The sequence below is a fragment of the Rhineura floridana genome, chromosome 2, assembly GCF_030035675.1.
Source record: "Rhineura floridana isolate rRhiFlo1 chromosome 2, rRhiFlo1.hap2, whole genome shotgun sequence".
In the NCBI taxonomy this organism is placed as follows: Eukaryota; Metazoa; Chordata; class Lepidosauria; order Squamata; family Rhineuridae; genus Rhineura; species Rhineura floridana.
The window spans coordinates 86,926,214-86,945,889 of NC_084481.1; the positions used below are offsets into that span (position 1 = coordinate 86,926,214).

A 19,676-nucleotide genomic window follows, 5' to 3' on the forward strand; every position below is an offset into this window, starting at 1 on the left:
CAGCTCCCCATAACGATTTATCTTTTTGTATTTGCTATTAATTGGATTTCATTGTTACTTTAATGCATTTGTTATCATCCACCTTGAGCATTTTAAATGGAAAAGCAAGGTAAAAATATTACAATAAATGAATAAGCCATCACTGAAATGTGGTGTGCTTTTCTGGCCTCTTCCCACAGATCTAGGGATTCATTGCTTCCCAATTTGGCTATACATCATCCCACTTGCTGGCTACAATTCCAAAGGAAAGAATTTGGTTATAATGTTTTAGAGCTTAATATGTCTGGATCCACTGCAATTTAATGTAGTTTTTTTTTAAAAAAAAGGCGTACAAGCTGGAGGTTCCCCACTCCTAGTTTAAATACAAAACCCAAGGAGAGAGAGAACACTAAACAGTGGAGATTATCAATGTCTTTAAAAGCATTTTTCCTCTTCTGAATGAAAATGTAGGCAAACTATTTGCCTCATCTTTGGTAAAACTTTGTAGAAGAGACATGCAGTCAGATAAAAACAGCTTTGTAGGCCAGAATCAGCCAATAGGCTGCCAGTTGCTGAACCCTGCTTTGATGATCTTGAAAAACACTTCTTGATTTCATGTTTAATTAGAAGAGCTACAAAATAAGCTGGTACTGATTCTGTAAAATTGGCTGGCTAATAACTTGGCAGCAAGACATAGCTTAAGCAATACTCTGTATCTTGCATCATATGCTCATATACAAAGCCAAAGACAGGATGACAAAGCAACCCATGACTGTAATAAAGCTCCCAGAACCATAATTTGGTGATTGCTTTAATTACAATTATGAGACAGAAATTATACAGAAATTAAAATAAAATAGATTGTGCCCATACTCTTATTGGAGGCATAATGTTGCATAGAACTCCAATCAACTAGAAAATCTAAAACCAAGAATACACAAAAGAGTCCTTGTGTATGCATTTCTCTTTTTGTCACGTATTTAAATGAAACAATTAAATTCTGCAAGTTTTTTTAAGCACATACTATATTGTTCTAAGATAGCTAAAAGGATCATATTGATCATGATGGTTTAAATGGGATCATAATTCCATGCAACATAATGAACCCAGGTATAAATTTTGCGAAGGCAAGTTGGTTTATTGCCATTTTGAAGGCCCCAGTATTTCAGGAGCTGTAGGATTTATTTGGTTTAATTTGTAGTTTAATAACACAAATCTATACATGTTTACTCAGAAGTAAATCTCACTACTTCTTTAGGGCAGGGGCGGGCTAGATCCTGGCCTCTCTGACCCTTACAGGCCACAGATAGGTTGAGTTGGGTTGGTAGTCTTAAATATAAGTTAATGCCTAAAGCTGTGTTAGTGTCTTTTCTCAAACATTTGCATCAACAAGAACAAATTAAATTGGGTGATATCCAAGTGTAGTGTCCTACTTGCACAGTAGACCTCTGCTTGCACATATGAGGCTTACCTTTTTCTCCTCCTTGGAGGACTTTCCAGAGCAGATTTGGGGTGCTGCATCGGGAAGGAGAGAAAGAGTAAGTCCTGTCTGCTGGTGCGATGTTGGATCTTGCCCACTGACCAAATTGCCATGGCAAGGGTCTGGGATGAATTTATTTGCATGAACAAAGAGCCATTGTGGTGTAGTGGTTAGAGTGTTGGACTAGGACCTGAGAGACCAGGGTTCGAATCCTCACTCAGCCATGAACTCCCTGGGTGACCTTAGCCACTGCCACTGACAGCCACTGCCTCTCAGCCTAATCTATCTCACAGGGTTGTGGGGTTTTATGAGGAGAGGAAGAACCATGTTTGTGCACCACCTTGAGTTCCTTGGAGAAAAGGTGCCATATAAATCCAATAAATAAATTAACAATGGGATGCCTTCACTCAAGCCAAACTCACAGATCAAGGCATAATTTACCATGATATCACTACTTAATCTTAGCAGTTCTGCAAATAACCATTTCCCTATTCTATGTGGCCTGTTTTAGGGCTAGTCTATGTGTTAGCAAAGCAACATGGTAGTGGTTCATTCTGCAAGTGGAAGGCTGCATGCCTAAGTGTTCCTTCATGTTAAAAAAAATGCTATATGTAGAAAGGTAGTCCATCAGCTGGAACCTTTTACAGTCCTTTTGAACTTACAATTCTGTTATCCCCATCAACTTTCTTTGGGTTATAGCCAATGCTGTGTGAGTGGACTTTTCCTCAGACAACAGGACTTCCCCTTACTCTCTTCCAACCTGCACCGCCCCCAAATGTGCTCTGGTGGGTCCCCCAGTCCTCTAAGGCAAATCTTGAGAATATGTGCAGGACTTGGGCAGGGGGAGGAAGGAGAAGTCCCATTGCACAAGGAGGAAACATGTAATGGCAGCAATGGATACCTGTGCTTTGATGTGGATTTTTTTTTAAGAAAGGGGGGAGAATCAAAGTAATTGCTTCAGTTGGTGATTGCAGACAGTTAATATAAAAGTGTTCAGTGACCCTTTTCCTTCACTCTGTCCTGAACAAACGATGGTTCCGTTGTTATCTGTAGCAAATAATTTGTAAAGATATGTCACATGGTACATTTCTTAATAGCATTCACTTCACCAATGTCACTGCATTGGCGCCCACAAACATCCCTCTTCCTAATATCATAATGAACAATGTTAAGCCTCCTTTGTGACATTTACTAAACTTACTCATTGTCCTACAGTTTTTTTTATCACTTGGCAACCTTGCATATTCTTGTTCTTAGTTTGTAGCACATAGAGCTGGTGGCAGTGGGCTGTCTGAGGACTCGGGCTCAGAGGGGGCCCTTACCAACCTGACCCTGACCCTCACTCACCTGGCTGGCTGCCCTCCTTTCTGCCAGGCTCCCGGAATGGAGACATTGAGTAGGCAGCATATTAATTGTGCTTTTGGTGGCCACCCACCACCAAATTACCCAACATGCAACGTGCAAAGCCTGATAGCAGACATGAAGAGCCACAGTGCAAAGCAGAGCTTGCCTCCCAAACCCATTAAAATTTTCTAGCTCTATGTCTTCCCTCTTTCACTCTTTTCCCTACTGGTGGTCGTACCATTCCTGCTTCCTGGAAATCCTCTCAGGCAGTGCTTGCTCTTAGCAGCCAGAGCAGAAAGTTGTGGATGGTTCCCGCCTTACTTCCCAGTAGGACAAGAGAGACAAAGAGGAGGAGGAGGCCAGCATGAGTGTAGAGCCTTCATCTCTACCAACTCAGAAGTGGGTGTATTTTTCTCTAATTATTTATGCCAGTCAAAGATATATCCTACCCATGGTGATGTAAAGTGCCTCCTGATGAGTTCCCCGTTCATTTTGTGCCAATTTTTTTAAGTCTGCTTGCTTTGCCCCTAGGTAAACAACAACAACAACAATAAACCACTTGCAGGCAGTGACCAGCTGCCTCTTCTGGGGATGCTGGGGGTGGTCATCCTATGTGTGTAAAAGAGCATAATGAGCTTCTCCTGCTGTTCTCTTTATCCTTCACCTCTGGCTCAGCTATCCATCCTCTGGTTACTGTCTGCTTCTTTTTTCTCTCCCACACCTTCCTGTCTTTCCTTCCCCTCTTCCCTCAGCTCATTTTCTTCCATCCATTTGCCTTTTCTCCTTTCTTTCAGTGGAAACTGTTGGCTCTGATGTCAGTGGGGCAGTGAATCTGCTCTGGGTTTTAGTGTGAACTTTAAAGGAGCTGTCCAAGGTACTGGAAGCATCTTGGACAGCTCCTTGAAAGTTTGGACTAAAACCCAGAGCAAGTTCACTGCCCCACTGACATCGGACCACCAGTCTCCACTGCTTTCTTCCATAATCATTGCCTCTGTCTCATCCTTTTTTTATATATGTACACTGCTCCTTTTTTGCCTCTCCATCCTCCCTTCCCTCTCTGTGTTCAAGCTCTCTTTCATACAACCCAACCAGCAGCAATACTCTAACAATGCTTTACTCTCCTCTTCTCCATATGCATGCCTGTTTACAGAATTTTAAATTGCTGCCTCAAAATGAAGTATGTGTGTGTATTTTCCCTTTGTCTGCCTACCTATTATCTTGTCTGTATGTTAAGGTTTGTGTTTGGCTTCTGTACAAAGTGACAAAGATGAGATCTGTGAGGCAAAGAGATGCTTGATTTTAAACTTTTTATGGTTTTTATTATTGATTTTGTCTTATCACTGACCTTTATAAGTCACCTTGAAAGCCTTTTTTGGGGGGGTGAAGGGTGGGGTAAAATGCTTTAGTTTTCTCTCAGATATATAGTATGCAAAGTAAAACTTGCTGCTTTAGGAAAGTGGGGTTTGTTTGGGTTCTTGAAGTGGTGAAGTGTCTTCATAGGTCAGTAAAAAAAAATGGACTCCACAAACCAGAAATAATCTTTTCCTTAATGAGAGGGGAAGGGAGTCTGTTTGAATATAACAGAAACTGGACTTGATGAAACCAAGGTCCATCTAATCCAGCATCCTGCACAATGTCAACCAGATGCAATAGGGACCCATAAACAGACTTTGAGGGCTATAACCATTTTCTGTTGTTTGCCTCTACTTCAGCATATTCAGAGGTAATTTGCCTCCAAATCTGGAGAAGATGAGGTGTCTGCCAATGGATATTTAGCTACGATTGCTATATGTAACCTCTGGGTTCAGAGACAGTCTACCTCTGAATAAGCCGCCATTGGGGAGGCTAACAACAGAAAAGGGTTTTGGTCTCAAACCCTGCTTTGTCTAATCAACTTTTAAAACGTGTTTAAGCCAGTGGCCAACATTACATCATGTGATTTGTGAAAGAAGTTCTTTCACTTCTGGATCTATTGTTTCCTTTTGATTTCACTGGGGAATCCTGAGTTCTAGTGTTACAGAAATTATGAAAAACTATAAGTACCACGCAAACATTTGCATAAAGCAGTGCTTGGAAACATATCTAAAATACAACTTGTAAGCTCTTATATCCTCATCTCTGGGCCATAAAATCCTTTGTATGTTTACTAAGAATAAAGTCCTACAATGTTCAGTGTGGGGTGCTTGTTCCATAGTAAGTGTGTTCAGGGTTTCAGTGGTTGAATTTTGATAGCATGAAGGATATAAACACAATTAGCAGAAATACAGCATAATCAATGGAGCAATGCAAATTAACACCTTGGTCTAAACTTTGATGCAGGGTCTAGACCAACAAAGAACAAGGGAAGGTACCAAAGGGGGGCACTAATAACTTGGAGCCGACTCTGGTAGCACACTATCATGCAGGTGCTTGGATTGCACAGATGGATCTATGAGGGTCCTTGGTTGGATGGTTTTGTTTGGGACCTTCCAACTCTATGGTTTTATTGTGTTAAGGAAATATTTGGTAGTTCAGTCAGAGGCCTTCAAAACCTACAGCTCTTTGACTGATGTGCAAAGTACTTTAATTCTTCTTGCCTGATGTCCTTTTTATCCATATGGATTTTCTATTGTCTGTGTTTGTTCTCAGCTTCTTCATAGCAATTTGTTAAATGGTTTGGGTTATGGGTGCTTTTTAAGATCAAAACACTTCTCTTTCTTTTTTTCATTTTTAAGGAAGCTTGCAAGTCCGATACAGACTGAGTAAGGACAGATCCCTTATATTCACTATTGATTCTGGAAACTTTGCTAACCGAGAGCTGCACCATGTGAAGATAAACAGAGATGGAAGAGAGCTGACTATTCAGGTATCCAGATATGCCCACCACCTTCTACTGCCCACACCTTCCTGCAATTTCACTGTCCTCAGTGGACAAAGGAGGATGAATATTTGATGTCAGTCTGTCTATCTTTTTAAAAAGTAAATTCCCAACTTTAACTCTCATCATTCTGTCACACTATTTTGCATGACCATTTTATTTCTTGGTTTATTTCATCCATTTATATCCCAGCTTTCTTTTGTGAAATCCAAGACAATGCACATAGGATTCTAGGTGGATTCCCATCCAGACGCTGAGTAAACTCAGACATTAGCTTCAGCAAAGTTGTGGCAGCATATGCAGCATGGTGACTTTTGCATTGCCAAGAATGGAGAAATGCATCACCAAAGAAGAAGACATATATTTGCATTTAATTTGCATATGCTAATTTCTATGCATGGATGCAGAAATAATTAAAATTCAGAAATAATTAAATATAATTTTAATAGAAATGCATCTCACCATAGTTGGGAAGAATGTGACCAGGTGAGCTATGTGTCTGGCTCAGTCTGCTGACCAGGTGCTCACAGTTGATGGGCTACATCAAGACGCTTCCTGTTCTCCCTTCTTCGGATTCTTTATTTTTGAACCAGAGTTTGACTGAATAACCCTTCAAATGGAGGGCTGTCCTCTCTAAAGTAGGATATATGACCATGCTAACCACAGGTCTGTGAACCATGCCCTGAGAGAGTCTATGAATATAATGTGGTTCCGGTTTCAATAGCTTGCACTAAATGTAAAGCAAATAGGGTATAAACAGTGACAGAGGCTATAAGATTATTCAGGAATCCAGGAAAATACAGAGAAGCATTGTAAGCAGGATGTGTTTATTGTAAAAAACTTTATTATCAATTAAACTGTGGCCTACCAGGATCTTTCATGGCTTCCTGATGAAGTCTAGCTTGTGTATACAGAGAGTCTGGATTCTAAATTAAACTTGGGTTGGAACTACTCCATATTATGGTATGCTAGAACTGCTAGGAGCGAGGAGTCTTTCCTGCATTGTATAGGGTCCCTGCACGATTTAGGCTCCTAATCTTCGAGGACTTTGAATCATGCTAGAAGCCTCCATGAGTAGCTCAACACCAGAAGTTCATTGCAGAAGTTCAGCCCCAATGTGTGGAGGACTACAGGAGTGGTGACAGTGATGTGACATAGAGGATGGGGTCTGGGAACACACCTATGCACTACATGCACAGCAATAGCAAGGGAGAGAGGGATGCAGTAAGAGGACTTCTGTCAATCATTCCAGCAGAGTAAAATGCTCACAGGTATGGGCAAATCCTGTCCCTAAAATAAATTTGCACTAAAATGCTGACGACTTTTCATGTGTATTTTTTTTTTAAAAAAAAATGCAAATTGCTGCAGAAATTATTACTGTTATTTATTAAATTTCTATCCCACCCTTCCTTCCAGAAATAGAACTGAATTTAAGATCAGAAAAATGAGAAACTGAGGGAACCAAAATTGACAGATCATTCCATCCCTACTTGGGACTCATGGTTTGAAGTATAACTAAGGCAGATCAAAGCCAAAGGGACTACTAAGCTCGCCCTTGTCCAGGTTTCAAATCTGGCAGATCAGTGGGAAAAGGTTTCAACAAGACTACATTGCTGTATGACTTGATTACAGGTACAAGAGGGACCCAAAGGAAGATCAAACAAAGAAATCCAATAATAAATTAATGAATGATTTATGTCTTTTTATCATTGATCCCCAATACCATTAACCAATACAAGTAGCTGTACCAGAATACAGGAAAGGCAGACACAATGAGCTTCATGGCTCATTTATAGCATACAGAACTTATGGGCTGAGTAGGGATATCAAGAAAGAGCTTACCTCCCCTAGGAACTATTCTTACCTCCATAAGAAGGTTCATCTTGTATGTGAAGAATCCTGGCCCAGGGAATAGAACACACTTCAACAGATGTGAGTTCTGTTCAGGTTTGTGCTAATAATTTTGAATACATTTTCCAAAAATAAAATGTCTGTGCTTTAGTGTCCCATTTCAAAGTTGGGAATTTGTAATTGGCAAAACTAATTGTGAGTTGTTGCTATAATGATGATTCCTTGCTTGGATACAAATAAAAGACTGATGAACTGTAGTGAAGATCTGCATCCTGAATGCACATGTATAATGTATTGTTTGTTTATTTTCCTGTATTTATGGGTTGTTTTTCTGTGAAGCATCCAGTACTCTTACCATGTAGAAAAATCCTTCTGTAAAATAACTGAATTAAAAACCATAAAGCACCATCAAGCAGCTTAAGAGTCCAGACTAAATTCAGTCATGAGACAGCAAAGCAGCAGCTTCTCAAAGCTAGGCAGTCACAAATGAATTATAAAAATGTCAGGTACTAGTTTGCAGAGAAGTCCCATGAGCTCCTGAGCCACTCTTTAAGCCCTGTTACTCTCAAAAACTGAGAAAGGTTTGCCTCAGAGGAACCCCAAATTGGATTGATCCAACTTTGTTATCTTTATAGCACTCTAGAAATTCTTTGAGTTAAAGTTGAAATGCAGAAACATAGATTTTGAGTCAGGTTCCATATACATTTCCAATGTGAGATCAGTATGTAGGGATCAGACAATTCTGTTCTGTATTAGTTTCATGTGCATTTAATCTTACGTCAGTTCCGTCCTAGCTTCTACATTTTAAAAAAATCATTAAAATGGTGCATACATTTCCCTAAAATATGCATTTTGTACTCATTTCATAGATTTTGAGCACATTTTTCTCACAAAAAGCATATTTTGTATGTGTTTCTCCCTTTTTTTAAAAACCAAAACTCTTTCACAAAAGAACTGTGCAATATGATAGTTAATTGTGTTCCAGTCTGTATACAAGGCCTGGAAATTAGACTGGCTCGCTGTAAGAAGGAGGATCAAACAAAATTTTCCTGTAGGTAAACAAAGCTAGCGCAACACATTGGATAGGCCAGCTTGTTTCTTCACTTACGGACAAGGCATAATTTATGTTCCTGCTTTGTGTCACATGCCAATCTTACATCAGACTTTATACCTTTCCCAGGTATAACTCTGGATGAGAAACATTGACCTCAAATTCATCTCTTTGCTTCTTTTTGTTGTGCTTGTTGCAATCAGAGATTAATTGCTGTGAGCTTTGTAGGAGACAAAGCACTGGTCAGGTATTATACAGAGATTCCTGCAGGGAAGCTTTCATGAAAACCCTGCTGTAAAGACACTTTTCTGTACCTTTTAGCTTTTCCTGTAGAATTAAGGTGCATTTATTTTGCTGTGTATGGAAACTGATGCTGAGCAGGGACAGGTATTATTTGTTTTCCGGCCACAAGGCTTATGCTATAGATTCATCAGGGGTCTCTCTGCATGCAGTAATAATGGAATCGCTTTTATTGATCTCCTCCCTTTCAGATTGACCAGGTTCTCAAAGTCAAACACAACTTTTCCTCAGATGCTGACTTCAGGGCTATCAAATCTCTGACCTTGGGGAAAGTCACAGGTAGGCATTCCAAATGGCTTTCTGATTTGTCAGTTACTACACTATGCATGAAGAGTGTGTTGTTTTGGGTAACTTGTGGGTATGCCTTTATTTTCAGCCTGACTATAGTAGCTGAGCTGTGTTTAGCAGAGATGTTGCTTACACCTCAAAAAGGTCTAGCAATGAGAGCTAAATAGGAGACTCTTTGCTGAGTGATGACACACTGTTTTTTCCTGAGTCAAATATTAATAAAACTAACACAGATTCAGAGATTTTGCTGTGGCAGGGGAAAATGCAACATAATAAGGACATGTTTGGTGGTGAGGGATGATAGCGTACTGTGGTTTCGCCCTCACAAAGCTACAAATTCTCAGCAACCTTAACAAAGCATAGCTCCCAGGATTCTTTTGGGAATGTACTTTAAAACCTTTATCCAGACCCAGGGGGTAAAAAATAACACAAACAGCTTTTCAGGGTGTATTTTTACCCCAATACAATTTCTGATGAATGGTGGCGGGCTGATAACTTAACCCCCATAAAATTTGTGTCTGTGGTGTCAGATGAAACATGCTTGACATTTACTCGGAGGAGGTAGAACTTTTCTGTGCAGTAAACATTTGTGAAATGTTTGTATGGATCAGCCTGGAGGTTCCTTTGGAAAAGGCTAGGAAAGCATGGGGGTTGATATGTACTGGACAGTAGAGTTGGGAAGCATATATAGGGCAGCAGAGTTGTGTCTCTAGGGGAAAAAACAGCTCACTGTAATCCAAACTGGGGACTAGGTTAGATGAAGCAAACAAAGGACTTAGCATTGTTGTTTTATATCAGCTTTAGAGAATAGTATAATAAGAATAACACAATAACTACTAGAGCTTGTGCACTTTAAAGACAAAAAAGGCACAATCATTTGCAGGTCTGGAGCCAAACGTGTTGAGACTAGGGGTGATGAGAAATTTGATTCAGTTTCCATTTCAAGCAGAATCTATAAAATTCACACTGAACCGAAATAAAGCCATCCTTCGAAATTTGCATTTATCTGAATCGTGCAATGCAGTATGCCAACCAACCAGTGTTTACAAAAGTGCATATATCAGGGGAAAGTGTGCATAAAAATATGTGAATATATAAGTGAAAATAACATGCAAAATGCATTATATGACTAGAAATAGCTTGCAAAAATGTGTACATTAGTCAAAACTGCATATTGAATGTGTTTATTATGAGAAATTTGCACTAAAATGCTGGAGAATTTTCATGAGGATTTTTTTTAAACAAATTGCAAATTTCTGCAGAAATGTGGAGAACTGGATTTTAAGATCAGAAAAAAGGGAAACTGAGAGAACCAAAATTGACAGATGTTTCCATCCTTGTGGAGACATGAGTTTATGTTGGCTAGATCATGCACATGGATAAGGACCAGACTGGTCAGAATTGCCTTCTCTTAACTGCTTTTGGGGTTTCTCATGGTGGTGTAGGGAAACAGTTGGAAGGGGTTTTGAGATGAAAATGGGTGTTATGGAAAGGGTTATTCACTTCCCAGCCACCCCACCCCCCAACAAAACCCACCATACACTTTGTATACTTAAAATCTCATCCTCACAAACATTTTGCTTAAAAAATAATAATTACAGGTATCTGCATTTAACATCAAGTTTGTCTCTCAGGGAGAGGTGTTTTGTTCCTTTGAGGAAAGACTCAGGAAGGATTTGAAATATGTTCTAGAATGACAGCGAATATTTATTTATTTATTTATTTATTTATTTCATTAAACTTATAGACCGCCCCATAGCCAAAGCTCTCTGGGCGGTTTACAAGAACAAGAACAACATCAGAAATACAATATACATATAACAATATAAAACATTAAAATTTAAAATGTTAAGATTAAAACAGTTCCAACATATATGTATATTTAACACCGATTCTGGCCTGCCTGCACTGGCTGCCTATATGTTTCTGGGCCCGATTCAAGGTGTTGGTTTTAACCTATAAAGCCTTACATGGCACAGGCCCGCAATACCTGATGAAACGTCTCTCCCGATATGAACCTACCCGTACACTGCGCTCAGCATTGAAGGCCCTCCTCCGGGTGCCTACTCAGAAAGACGCCCAGAAGGCGACTACAAGAAAGAGGGCCTTCTCGGTAATGGCCCCCGAACTATGGAACACCCTTCCTAACGAGGTACGCCTGGCGCCCACATTACTATCTTTTCGGCGCCAGGTGAAAACCTTCCTCTTTTCCCAGGCATTTTAGTATTTTTAGTATTTTTAGTATTGGTATTTTAAAAAATAAAAACTCAGTTTGTATGCCACACTTTTTTGTAATTATCTGTTAACTTGCATTTCTTTATGGGTTTAATTATGTTTTTAACTTTTTTATTGATGTATATCTATATTGTTGATTATGATGACTAGATTTTAAATTGTATATGAAATGCTTTCTCTGTTGTATACCGCCCTGAGAGCCTAGGCTATGGGCGGTATAAAAATTTAACTAACTAACTAAATAAATAAATATACTAACTAATTAAAATGCCTGGGTGAAGAGAAAAGTTTTAACCTGGCGCCGAAAAGATAGTAATGTTGGCGCCAGGCGCATTTCCTCAGGGAGGTTGTTCTACAGTTCGGGGGCCACCACTGAAAAAGCCCTTTTTCGTGTTGCTGCTCTCCGAGCTTCCCTATGGGTAGGCACATGGAGGAGGGTCTTCGTTGATAAGCAGAGTGTACGGGCAGGTTCATATCGGGGGAGGCGTTCCAACAGGTATTGTGGTCCTGGGCCGTGTAGGGCTTTGTAGGTTAGAACCAGCACTTTGAACCAGGCCCGGAAACATATAGGTAGCCAATGCAAGCAGGCCAGAACAGGTGTTATATGGTCGGACCGTCTGGTCCCCGTTAACAGTCTGGCCGCTGCATTCTGCACAAGCTGCAGTTTCCGAACCATCTTCAAAGGCAGCCCCACGTAGAGTGCATTGCAGTAATCTAGTTTTGAAGTTACCAGCGCATGAACTACTGAAGCGAGGTTCTCCCTGTCCAGATAGGGGCGTAGTTGGGCCACCAGCCGGAGTTGGTAAAAAGCACCCTTTGCCACCGAGGCTATCTGAGCCTCAAGTGACAGGGATGATTCCAGAAGGACTCCCAAACTACGAACCTGCTCCTTCAGGGGGAGTGCAACCCCATCCAGAACAGGTCGAACATCCACCAACCGGTCAGGAGAACCACCCACCAGTAGCATCTCAGTCTTGTCTGGATTAAGCCTCAGTTTGTTAGCTCTCATCCAGTCCATTGTCGCAGCTAGGCATCGGTTCAGCACGTCGACAGACTCACCTGTAGAAGATGAAAAGGAGAAATAGAGCTGTGTGTCATCAGCATACTGATGGCAACGCACTCCAAAGCTCCTGATGACCGCACCCAGTGGTTTCATACAGATATTAAAAAGCATGGGGGACAGCCCTGCAGAGCCCCATACTGGAGGTCCCAGGGTGCCGAGTAATGCTCCCCAAGCGCTACCCTCTGGAGACGGCCCACCAAGTAGGAGTGGAACCACTGCCACGCAGTACCGCCCACTCCCAAATCAGCGAGTCGGCCCAAAAGGATACCATGGTTGATGGTATCAAAAGCCGCTGAGAGATCAAGGAGAATCAGCAGAGTCACACTCCCCCTGTCTGTCTCCCGACAAAGGTCATCATACAGGGCGACCAAGGCTGTCTCCGTGCCAAAACCGGGTCTAAAGCCGGACTAAAATGGATCCAGAAAATTGGTTTCATCCAAGAGTGTCTGGAGCTGGTTTGCAACCACTCGTTCCAGGACCTTGCCCAGGAATGGAACATTAGCTACTGGCCTATAGTTGTTAAAATTTTCTGGGTCTAAAGATGGTTTGTTCAGAAGTGGTCTTACTGTCGCCTCTTTCAGGCGACCAGGGACCACTCCCTCTCGCAGTGAAGCGTTAATCACTGCCCTGGCCCAGCCGGCTGTTCCAGTCCTGCTAGCTTTTATTAGCCAAGAAGGGCAAGGGTCCAGCCTAGAAGTGGTCGCACGCACCAGTCCAAGCACCTTGTCGACGTCCTCGAGCTGTACCAACTGAAACTCATCCAAAGAATCAGGACAAGACTGTGCACTGGACACCTCATTCAATTCAACTGCTATAACATTGGAGTCCAAGTCCTGGCGGATGCAAGAGATTTTGTCCTGGAAGTGCCTAGCAAATTCATTGCAGCGTGCAATGAATACAGTGACATTCTCTCCCCCCCCCATCTCTTTGTTTTTAGCATTCATTATAAATAGTTGAATTAGTTCATGGAACTGCCATGAAAGTGGACTGGTCTAAAGCTGTGGCACATCCTTGCTTTTGTGAACCTGCAAAGCATCTGCATTGTGCAAGGTTTTGTAATGTCCTGAATCCATCTCTGCGTGTCTTGTGTGACCATTAAAGACGTGTAAGAATTAAATCCATAGTTTGCCAATCTTTTTGGGCTGACAGATCCACTAGGGAAGTTGTGATTATTGCTAATATTAAAACAGACAAATAATGCTTGCAAAAACTCATGTTTAAAATGACTACAGTTTTGCAGGTAAATATCATTATCCCATCAGAAGGGCTCCATTCAAAATATTTTTGTATTTGATTATATTCAATTTTATGCTTTCACGCTTTAGTTAGCCAGTTTTCTCAATCTGCATTATGGTGAAATAGTGTGTTTCCCGACAATTTTACTGGACATTTCATATCACAGGAATTCTCTGCCTCAAGATCACAAATCTTTCAGAGCTTGACCCATATTAAACTTTCCATGGTGTGTTTTACGGGTCTCTGGAAGCAATTATTGCTAGAATGATTATTCATTTGAAGGCATTTTTATTAGTCCAGGCCTTTAGAAGAAGATAGGTACTGTTAGGCACTGGAGTTTTATGGTTGTCATTTTAATTATTTGGATATTGCTTTATTGATTGTATGTTGTTAATCATCCTGGGCATCTTCTGTAGAGGAAGGGTGGAATATAAATTTAATTAAAATGAATAAATATATTCAACATCTAAATTTTAATAAAAAATATTTTTTCAGTGTGTGGGAGTGGATTTTTAGTATGTTTATTTGTTTTAATTTTGATAGTGTCCAATATCTATGTGTATGATACTAGAACAATTCCACACACACACCCCAACAAAAAATTCAGTCATTCAAGTGAGATTTTCAGGAATTTACCTTACTTATAATTTACCATGGCTAAGGGTTTTTCCACTTTCCCCCCCTTACTCTCTTACCTTCAAAAAAGCTCCCCATCAGTCCCCTTCATAGTGGTGCAAGACTCTCTCGGTAGCTTCCCACCAGCTGCATTTCTTGCAGTGCCTCAGGACTTGGGAACAATGCCATATCTCATGGCATTGTCCTCAAGGTATTCTAAAAAATGTAACTGGTGGGAAGTGGTGCCAGGCTGTCTCCGCCGCTTGCAGCCAGCAGAACTACTGGCAAGACCCAATAAGATAAAACACAGTGGTGGCTGGTGACTGCATGTCAGTGGAGCAGTGAAATATGCTCCCAGTATTAGTCCAATTTTTCAAGGAGTTGTCCAAGGTGCCAAGTAAAGGCTGAAGCATCTTGGACAGCTCCTTGCAACTTTGGACTAAAATCTGGAGCAGATTCCACTGTCCCACTGACATGGAGCCATCAGCTGCCCCTGGTAAAACAGCAACCACCTCCCAAAACTTTTAGATAAATTTCTCTCTCCTTCCCACAAGTAACTCACAGAAAATCAGGCCTCATTTCTTTCAGGGAGGATATTTTTTAAAAAGATTGTGAGGGAAATTTTGGACAAGCCTGTCGTAATAGAACTGCAAGCATTTTCCTTGGACGCTACCACCTCCCTTGGCTTTTCTGTGGCTTGAAAGCAGACAGTTCTTGATTATTGTCGTTTGGTGGCTGGTAGTATATCAAGCCTCTAGAATTTGTGTGAAATTTCCTCTGGTTGGATGGGAGCTGAAAGTAGTTTTTTTTATTTATCTTTTTTGGCCAGACCAAAGAAATGCAGAGCAAGAAGCAACTATGGGGTAGTGGTGCAGAGCTGCATGGTTGAATTCCCCTCCCCGGGTGTGGTTTCATGTTGTTTAAAAGGAGGGGTTGCCAACCATGGTGCCTTCCCTATGTTGTTGGTCTTCAACTCCCATCATCCCTGACCATTGACCATGCTGGCTGGGACTGATGGGAATTGGGAGTCTACCAACATCTGGAGGCCTTCTTAGAAGAAGCATCATTGGGTGGAATAGAGCTGCTATGCTAGCTTCCTGGTGGCTCACAGTTGCTTACCAGAAGGGGGAGGGGTGAAGTGGCAGGGAGGCCAGATTAGTTACCCCTGCTTTAAAGGCAAGTACTACTGTCTGTCTGTCTTCCTGTTTTCCCTATTCAATTTGTATTTTGGTTTGTAGACAAAATTTATCAAAAGTACCAAAAATCTCCCTCCTTCCAAGAAACCTGACCCTATAATGCCTTTTCATGTAGCTTCTTACCACTCTGAGAAGTGGTGAAAAGTGAAATGATACATTAAATCAAACCAAATGAAGATCCACTGACAAAATGGAATTTTCAGTCCCTTGCAAAACTATCACTTGCACTTTTCTTTATTTGTTTCCTTACTGCTCTGCCTCAGTCCTTCCTCTTCTTTCTTTAGTCAAATGTATGTCTTGAATTGTAGACTATAAGCTCCTTAGGACAGGGACCTGACCTCTTATATACTAAGCATGATGGCATGGGAATAAATCCCATTGAATTCAATAAGCATGCAAATGATAAAACTTGCCCTCCCCTCCCACCTGCTCCTCTCCACCTCCTCCCTTCTGCCCTTCCTCCTTCCCTGGAGGAAGTGGATTGGACTGTGAAAGACTAACCCAAATTGTGTTTGTATTTTGACAAATTTGTAGGGCAGTACAAAATCTCAGAGAGGAGGTCAGGTCTCCTGCTCCCCTGGTGCATTCACTATAGCTGCCCAATTTCCCTGCTTTTTAAAGTTTGATAGAAATATCTGTTGGCTATAGGTATATTCTTAAACCGCAAGGGGGTTTTTTTGCCTGTATTCTGTAGCTATAGAAAACAGGCTATTTTGCTCTAGTAAAGCACATGAGGCCATTCTGTGTGATATTCATGTCTGTAAACTTGTAAAAGAATGAAAAAAAAATCCAAGCAGTCCCCCCCCCTTGAATCATGCAAATACAGTATGTGCACACTGCACCACCATTCCTTTTAGTTAAAGCACTTGATAGATTTGCTGGAGGCTCCATTAAACTGAAGTTAACAGGCAGGCATTGTTCAATGTTTTAAAATCTATAGCCACTCTTGGATGCACATTCACAATGTGGCTTTACTTATCTGGATTGGGGTGAAGCAATGAAACTGGTCTGGCCTTTTCCTCAAATTAATTACATTGCTTCCAGGCAATCTGTTTTTCCTTCATTTGCATTTCTCATCTGGGAATTTTTAGGATGGTGAAAGAGCTTAAATTTAAACTGCTATACTTTCCATTCAATAAAAGGAGGTGTTTTTAATGTGCACAGTCAGTCATGCACATAGCTTACCTTACCTGCAAGGGAAAAGTTAACTGAATAAATAGAAGGGAACTGCACATGAGCCTATTCTGAAATTAATTACAGGAATTCATATGAAGAACAACAGAAAATGGGTGGAATGAAACACAAGCCACTGCCAAACTGCAAAAGACACAAAATAAAATGGGAACATCTGTCCATCCTACCTAGGATAAAATAATAAAACACCCTCTTGACAGATATTTTTCTGGTAGCTGTTTAAACACGACCTAAAAACTCAAAAATTAACAGTTTTGATGAAATAACAGATTTTAAAATTACAGAGCTGGATTCAAAAAACCACGTGTTGATTTCTGAATTGCTATAATCACATTTAGCAACTGTGCTTCATTGTGATCTCACATCTCTAGTGTCTCATTACATGGACAAAGGTCTGAAGTGTACATGTGATCCCAAGTAGGACTTAGCATCACATCCTGATTCTTTCTTATTCCTTATATTACTTATTAACATTTTACTCTTTTCTTTATTACATACTAACCTGTATTATTGGCTTTTCAAACTTTGGCTGAATAACTTTGGTAAATAAATCAAAAGGAGCTGTAAAATTTGCCCAATTTCATGGAGCATTTTGCATTCTAAAACCCTCCCAGCTCAGAAAGTTTAAAACTCCTCCCATAGTCTAAGCACCGAAGCACATGACCAGCAGCCACATGTGGTGTATCTGTTGCTGGACTATACCAGTTCAGACCTCATGTGGGGTGTTATATATTCAAATATTCCCATGCACATGGTACATGCAGTTCCAAAACATTCTTCCTGATTTTGGGGGTGCATGTTAGAATATGCAGCTACCTACTTAAACACTGGGTTGTCCCAGTGTTAGTTCTACTCAGAGTAGACCCATTAAAATTAACAGTCATCATGACTAACTTAGATCCATGAATTTCAATAGGTCTACTTTAAGTATAATATTGTTGGATACAACCCATTGTCTTTTATACTTGTGTAACTAATTTTGCAATGAATAGAGATCGGCACGCTTTAGCTTCTCCCTGAGTCCTAACTAATGAAGTAGAAAAATAACAAAGTACACTGGCAAGGACCACTGAGAAGGTACAAAGGGTAACCAAGCTAACCAGGGTAGGAACAACTGAGATGGACCCAAGCCCAGGTTTGTGCAGGCCAAGGTCAAGCCGGCTAGGATTAGGCATGGAATTTTCTGAAAATCTCTAAATCAAGATTATCTGCATGAATTTTTGTCTAACTCCTGGCATGTTCCTTGATCTTGACAAGAAGCAAGTTTTTTAAGTGGTTCTGCTAAAAAAAAAAATCTTCACAGAAGAAGCATTATTATATTATAATTATGCATATAATATTATATGCATATACATTCCAGGTTTCCTAAAGTAACAATCACATAAACATATAAATACATACAGCATATAACTGGTGTTGAGTCCCAACTCCCCCCGGAGGAACAGGGAGAGGAGTCAGTCAAACCCCAGCTTCCCCAGATAGATCAGGGAGAGGAGCCAGACGTGGATGAGGTTTTTGAGAGCACTGAGGGAGGGGGTGAAGTCAACAGCCCCCCACTTCCCACGGACAGTCCTCCCATCAACGCAGAGCTCGCTCCACCTACAAGCACCCCAACAGAGCCATTGGGGAACAACCTCGCGCACATGCCAACTCCAACCCCCCAGACTCCCTTCCTGGCACTTCAAACGCTTCCCCACCAGCGGGTTCCCCGCCCCCTGAAGTCGAGCTGTCACCTAGTGAGCCTGTCCTGTCAGATGAGCAGGTGGAAGCTCACCCCCCCTCGCCCTGCGTGAGATGCCGTGAGAAGCGGGTTAGTCAGAAGGTGGAACTTTGAAGGAGTCAGAGATTACGGGTGAAGACCTTTCCTATTTAAGGCGGCGCCCCCCTGATTGGGGTGCTGAGTCAACTTACTCCACACGCTGTAGAGCATGCTTAGGTAGTCTAGTTAGGGTTAGTAGTGAGTCAGCATAGAGAGGTCTATGAAGCACACTGCTTTCGATGTAACTGTTACTCTAATAAAACAAGTATTAATTCCAGTCTCATCTCTCGGACTCTGGGCAGGACAACTGGATACAAATACGTATGAATTAATACTTATACAATTATGCCACAGAAGTATAGTACCCTATGGGGCTTGACTCTTTTATATATGTTACATGCTTTTTTAAAGCAGTTCAAGTGTAAGAAGATTGTCAATGCAAGAGGTGGTCTGCTGTAGGTAAAGCTTGATTAGGGTGGAACTGGCAAATTCTGTATATAAATCCATTTAAAACATTCTTCCTCCATCCCTAGATAGAATTAAACACTTATTTAGAAGTTGGCAGCTCTTTATAGGTTTGGTCAACCAAGGGAGCAGTTTCTCTCAACAAAAGGGCAAGGTATATGTAGAATACCAATGGGATCTAGGTTTTCCCACCATGGCTGGTGTGTGCAAAGGGGGATAGTATGCAAGAAGGGTTATGTGCACACATTTCTGGCCTTAATGGATGTGAATGGATTTTTCAGGTACCTATAATGTGTTTGCTGGTGGTTTGCACTGCTTCAGGCATGGAGCATCCTCCATCAGGGCTCCAAGTTAAGTCCAACTGGGATGTGCCTTGGACTGCTTGATTAGATTAGAGATCAGGCAGAGAAGAAAGCATTTTCATGTTTCAGAGGTCTCACACTCTTATTCATAACTGGTGAGAATCCCTTCCACAGATTCTTAGAGCCATAGATCAGCACACCTACACTGCAATTTTTCTCCTGTATGCCCAAGCTTTTGCTTTGCATACTTTCCCAGGCAACCTAAAGATTTCAAAGTCAAGATTCTAGGGATGTACTTAAAATGACAGCAAAGCTGAGCTCCTCAGTAACAGTATACAACATGCAAACTGGATATTAAAGCATTTGCCTTAACCTTCTGTGACACTTAAGCAGTAGACACATTCTACAGTCTCACACATTTCACCCTCCCACAACATCCATGCATTCATGCTCTCCCCCCC

At 41.1% G+C, this 19,676-nt stretch overlaps 1 protein-coding gene across 4 annotated transcripts in view; it reads left to right on the forward strand.

The window, feature by feature from the left end:
* LOC133376647 (contactin-associated protein-like 5) overlaps window positions 1–19,676 on the forward strand; it is a 107,959-nt gene that overhangs the window by 63,374 nt on the left and 24,909 nt on the right. For all 4 annotated transcript variants that reach the window (XM_061609193.1, XM_061609194.1, XM_061609192.1 and 1 more), the window contains exons 8-9: window positions 5,518–5,648; window positions 9,054–9,141. In XM_061609193.1, coding sequence (XP_061465177.1) covers window positions 5,518–5,648; window positions 9,054–9,141 — 219 coding nt within the window. The remainder of the gene's footprint in view (window positions 1–5,517; window positions 5,649–9,053; window positions 9,142–19,676) is intronic.